At 47.1% G+C, this 5829-nt stretch overlaps 2 protein-coding genes and 1 non-coding gene across 3 annotated transcripts; 1 reads left to right on the top strand and 2 right to left on the bottom strand.

Annotated features, from left to right (window-relative positions):
• Positions 1-220: 220 nt before the first annotated feature.
• LOC125583109 lies at positions 221-574 on the bottom strand. The gene has a single exon (XM_048749672.1). It carries the CDS (start codon positions 572-574, stop codon positions 221-223), a length of 354 nt encoding a protein of 117 aa, XP_048605629.1.
• A 308-nt stretch (positions 575-882) lies between these two features.
• LOC125583108 lies at positions 883-4592 on the bottom strand. Its single transcript, XM_048749671.1, has 4 exons — positions 3011-4592; positions 2760-2875; positions 2192-2625; positions 883-2149 (listed from the first exon to the last, which is right to left on the bottom strand). The coding sequence occupies exons 1-4, from the start codon at positions 4590-4592 to the stop codon at positions 883-885; spliced, it is 3399 nt and encodes a 1132-aa protein (XP_048605628.1).
• A 518-nt stretch (positions 4593-5110) lies between these two features.
• On the top strand, positions 5111-5213 carry LOC125584814. Its single transcript, XR_007321722.1, has one exon. It is a non-coding gene; the product is annotated as a small nucleolar RNA R71 (small nucleolar RNA).
• Positions 5214-5829: the final 616 nt, after the last annotated feature.

Here is a 5829-nt window from a genome sequence, read left to right as displayed (position 1 = left end):
CCTGGAACAGGCAATGGGTTGTTCCACCAGAAGAACAGTCCTTCGGTTGTTCTGACTAAAGTGTTCGGGGTTTTTTTGTTTGTTTTTTTTTGTTTTTGACCTGCAAACTAAATCTGAAAAGAGATAAAATAGACTATAGAAAACAATATATACACTCACCAGTGGGTTGCCTCCCACCAAGCGCTTAGTTAAAGTCATTAGCTTGACTTGGCTCAGCCGATCAGGCTGATGGGGGATCGCTTAGGGGAATTTCTTCACCCTCTGCGATAGTGGAGTCAGCAAGGTAATGCTTGATGCGCTGACCATTGACGACGAACTCGTCTCCCTTTCTGTCCAGCAACACAACAGCTCCGTAAGGGTGGACTTCCTTAACGGTGAAGGGTCCGGACCATCTAGATTTCATCTTGCCTGGGAACAACCTAAGTCTGGAGTTGAAGAGGAAGACCTTATTGCTTGGTTCGAAATGTCTGGCAATGATTCGCTTGTCATGGTAGGCCTTGGTCTTCTCCTTATAAATTTTGGAACTCTCATAGGCGAGGTGCCTTATCTCTTCCAGCTCATGGACTTGGATCATGCGCCTCTCAGTTGCTGGCTTGATGTCAAAATTCAGTAACTTGACCGCCCATGCAGCCTTGTATTCGAGCTCGACAGGAAGATGACAAGCCTTACCGTAGACCAGGTGATAGGGGGTGGTCCCTAGCGGCGTTTTGTAGGCTGCTTAGTAGGCCTAGAGAGCATCATCCAGCTTAAGTGACCAGTCCTTGCGCGAGGTATTGACAGTTTTCTAGAGAATGTTCTTGATCTCTCTGTTGGAAACTTCTACCTGTCCACTCGTCTGGGGATGATAAGCGGTTGCCACCTTGTGTTTCACCCCATTCTTCTTCAGCAGGCCCTGAAATGCCTTGTTGATGAAGTGTGTTCTGCCATCGCTAATGACCACTCTAGGCACCCCAAATCTCGGAAAGATGATGGAGCTGACATCTTGGTCACCACTTTTGCATCATTAGTGGGACTCGCCACTGCTTCTACCCACTTGGAGATATAGTCAACGGCGACCAGGATGTACTCGTTCTTGAAGGACGAAGGGAATGGTCCCATGAAGTCGACTCCCCAACAGTCGAACACTTCAACTTCTAAAATGTAGTTCTGAGGCATTTCATTCCTTTTGCTGATGTTCCCAAGTCGCTGGCATGCATCGCATCGAGCTATGTAGGCGTGAGCATCTCTGAACATAGTTGGCCACCAGAAACCTGCTTGAAGGATTTTTAAAACCGTTTTGAATGTAGCGAAGTGGCCTGCGTAAGAAGAACCATGGCAATGATGTAGGATCCATTGAATATCTGCCTCTGGAACACACCTTCTGAATATGCCATCCTTGCAATGTTTGTACAAGTACGGTTCATCCCAAGCATACTGCCTTGCTTCTCTTAAAAATTTTCTCTTCTCGTTTCCAGTGAACTTAAGTGGTTGCTTTTCAGCAGCAAGGAAATTCGCAATCTCGGCAAACCAAGGGAGGTGAGAGTACTGCTTTTGGATTGCGGCTACTGGTTGTTCCGTTATGCGAGAACAATCGGATGTCATGCTCAGAGGTTGTTCCGCGAAGCGCAGACCAATCGTGCTGACGTGTTCCACTGTGTGTTCTTCATCAAGAGCTGTGTCGTCCTCAATCTTCATTCTGGACAAATGGTCTGCAACCCCATTCTCGACTCCCCTGTTGTCTTTTATCTCAAGATCAAATTCTTGGAGAAGAAAAATCCACCTCAACAATCTCGGTTTTGCATCTTTCTTTGTGAGCAAGTACTTAAGAGCAGTATAGTCTGTGTGCACAATCACCTTCGATCCCACCAGGTAGGATCTGAACTTCTCGAATGCAAAAACAATAGCCAGGAGTTCCTTCTCAGTCGTAGCGTATCTGCATTGAGCTTCATCCATGGTTTTGCTTGCGTAATAGGTTACATGAAGTTTCTTATCTTTGCGCTGTCCAAGGACTGCTACAACTGCAAAGTCGCTAGCATCAGTCATGATCTCGAAGGGGAGATCCCAGTCTGGCGGTTGTACAATAGGTGCGCTGACTAGAGCTCCTTTGATCGTGTGAAACGCTGCTAAGCAGTCGCTGTCGAAATCAAACTTGATCTCTTTGCAGAGCAGTCTGGTGAGTGGTCTCGCTATTTTTGAGAAATCCTAGATGAACCTCCTGTAAAACTCTCCGTGACCCAAGAAACTTCTGATAGCTTTCACAGTTTGTGGTGGTTGCAAGCTCATCATCACCTTGATCTTTGCCTTATCCACCTCAATGCCTCTCTCGGAGATCTTATGCCCTAGAACAATCCCATCTCTGACCATGAAGTGGCACTTCTCCCAATTTAGCACCAGATGTTTCTCCTCACACCTTTTGAGAACCCTGCACAATTTTGACAAACATACACTAAAGGAGCTTCCATAGACACTGAAATCGTCCATGAAAACCTCCATAATGTCTTCAATGAGGTCAGTAAAGATCGACATCATGCAGCGCTGAAATGTTGCCGGCGCATTGCACATGTCGAATGGCATTCTCCTGTATGCGTACGTTCCGTATGGGCATGTGAACGTCGTCTTCTCCTGATCGTCTAGATGGATAAGGATCTGAAAGAAACCTGAATAACCATCTAAAAAGCAGTAATATGGGTGGTTTGATCAATGAAGAGAAGTGGAAAGTGATCCTTTCTAGTGGCTGCATTTAATTTTCTGAAATCAATGCACATGCGATGTCCTGTCACTGTTCTAGTAGGGATCAATTCATTCTTTTCATTTGGGATAACAGTGTTCCCACCTTTCTTAGGTACTACATGAACAGGGCTAACCCACTTACTATCAGATATGACATAGATCACACCTGCTTCGAGAAGTTTCATTATCTCTTTCTTAACAACATCTTTTAGATTCGGGTTTAACCTCCTCTGATGTTCAACATAAGTCATTGATTCATCTTGTAGGTGTATCCTATGTATGCATAAATCAGGTGATATGCCAGGTATGTCAGCTAGTGAATATCCTAATGCCTTACGATACTTCCTGAGCTCATTGGGAAGGGGATTTAGCTCAACCTTGGGAGCCTTTAACTCGCTCCAGGGATCATCAGGTAGATTCGGCGGAACAGGCAAGTTCGGTAAATAGCTCACTCCAGTTGGAGTGTTCTCGTCCTTGTTGCTCTCTTCCCCCATACTTAGAGTCACCACCATTCTTCCCATACTCCTTGCGGAGTCAAGCATCTTAGCATACCCATCTGTGTCAACGTTCTCGACACTCTGCTCGGCCTCAGCTCTTACTAGTGCAAGCTTGAGTGGATCTTCTGTAAGAATCTCCTCGATCATCCCTTCGCGAGGTTGTAGCGGATCAATCCCTTCATCCACCTTGAAGGTCTGTCCATCCAGCATCAGCTTCTTTAGCAGCTCATCCATCTCGAACAGCATGACTATGTCCCCCAGATGGAGATCAATCTTCCCTTGCCGCACATTAATGATGGCTCCAACAGTACATAGGAACGGTCTTCCTAAAATGAGAGGATCTTTGGATTCCTCTTCTAGCTCTAGAACTACGAAGTCTGCTGGAACAGAGGTGTTCCTGACTTTTACTTGGAGATTCTCTAGAATACCAACCGGGGACTTGGCTGATCTATCCGCAAACACCAAGGACATCCTAGTTGGTTTAAAATGTGTGTATCCCAGACGTCGTGCTACAGAGTAGGGCATGAGGTTTACGCTGGATCCCAGATCAACCAAGGAGCATGAGAAAATTTTCTTCAGAATTTGGATAGAGAGGACGAACTTGCCAGGGTTTCCTCGCTTCTTTATCTGCCTGTTCTGAAGCACTGCGCTGCACTCCTTAGAGACAGTCATGAATTCGCTCTCCTCTGATATTTTTCCTGAGATCAATCCCTTCATAAAGCTGCGCATGGAGGGCATCATCTGGATCACATCCATCAAAGGGAGTCGGACGGTTAGGTCCTCCAGCATCTTTCTGCACTTCATCTCCTCTCGGTCCTGACGAGTAGCCTTTGCTGGAACCGGGTAAGGGACTTTAGGAGTGTATTCGCGAGTAGGAACAGGCTCTGGAATCGGGCGGACAGCCTCAGCTGGTTGTTCTGGTCTTGGCGAATTGGTTCCAACTGTTGGTTCCCTCTCCTTCTCAGCTGCCGGGGCATCGGCTGGTGGTTGTTCCGACTCTTTCTGCTTCCCCTTCTCAGCCGCAGTGAACCTCTTCTTTACCGGCTCAGAGAGTTGCTTTCCACTTCTCAACTCAACCACGTTGCACTCCTTAGGGTTTTTGTCGGTTTTCCCAGGTAGAGTACCTTGTTGCCTCTTGACGCTCTCAGCAGTCTGAGCAATCTGAATGTCCATCTGCCTCATATGACTCGCGACATTGTCGTATTTGGTGCTCAAATCGCTGAACATATGGTTCATTCTGGTATTGATCTCAGTAGTAACCTGGTTTAGAGCCTTCCCTTGGAGTTGTTGTCCTTGGAGCAGTTGCTGCAACATAGCTTTTGTCTCATCTTGCGGAACAGCGACATGGGCGGAGGTAGCTGGCTGAGTGTTCTGGTGTTTCTGCATCTGAGGTGGATTGTTCTACGGTTGGCTTAGAACATAGGTCCGGGGTTGGTAGTTCTTTTGATACCCGGCATACTGACCTTGGTTTCTCTGAGCAGGATCATCATAAGAAAAGCTGTGGGTTGTTCCTCACGTTAGGGTTCGGATGGTAGTTTATGAGCTGCCATCCTTGCCCATTCACGTAGCTTACCTCTTGCTGATCGTCTCCTGATATTTCAGCATCAAACGCCAGGTCACCGGCACTCTTCTCAGGAGCTGCTTCTTCCATTATGAACACTTGGCTTTGGTTTCCCTTAAGCAGTTGATCTACTTTTGCAGCGAGATCATCTATGTTGTTCACACACTTCGAGTGGTCATGCTCCTTGTTCTTGTTTAGTGAACTTGAAGCCATGTTCTCAATCAGCTAGAACGCACCAGGTGTGGTTTGAGTCATGAAGTTTCCATTACTTGAAGAATCAAGGGTGTTTCGAAACTCGTAGCTCACACCAACATAGAACACCTCCAATATATAGTCATCGTCAAACGCATGGTGCGGGCATTCTCTCTGGTACCCCTTGTACCTCTCCCAAGCTTCATGGAAAGGTTCATCGGACTTCTGCTGGAAATTGAAGATCATGTGCCGTAGAGCCGCGGTTTTAGACTTGTGTAGAAGTGGCTCAGGAACGCTGATCGGACCTGGTCCCATGAGGTAAGAGAACCGGTCGGCATAGATTGGAGCCAGCGAGAAGCTTTCCCTTCAAGAGAGAATGGGAAAAACGTGCATTTGACATAGTCTGGTGGCACTCCGTTAGAGCGAGAGAAATTGCATATTCTCTCAAAGGCTTCGATGTGATCCATCGGGATGTCACAAGTGAGAGCGCTGAACGTGCTCTTCTGCACCAGACTTATCAGTGCAGGTTTGATCTCATAGTCTTGCCGAGTGCAAGGAGGAGGGTTGATGGGGGAGCGGTTAGTAGAGAAGTTCCGCAGAAGGTTCCGCTCCCCAATAGGAGCACCTCGCTCTTCTCGCGCGGCGTTCTCAGCTGCTTCTTGAGCAGCTTGTTGCTGATTTTGGATGGTCTGCTGCATCTGCAAGATCTGTTGTTGATGAGCCTGCATTTGTTGTTGAATGATTGCCAATGCAGCAGTGAGGTCATCCTGATTGCCGTGATCACCCATGTGGGTGTCGGTTGTTCTCGGCTGTTGACGGTTCTGTCTTTCTAATCTTGCGAGTTCGTCGTTGGTCAGTTGATGTAGTTGT

The sequence above is a fragment of the Brassica napus genome, chromosome C3 (assembly GCF_020379485.1).
Source record: "Brassica napus cultivar Da-Ae chromosome C3, Da-Ae, whole genome shotgun sequence".
NCBI classification, from domain to species: Eukaryota; Viridiplantae; Streptophyta; class Magnoliopsida; order Brassicales; family Brassicaceae; genus Brassica; species Brassica napus.
Note: the sequence above shows the minus strand (reverse complement) of the source record. Positions and strands in the feature narration are given on the sequence as shown.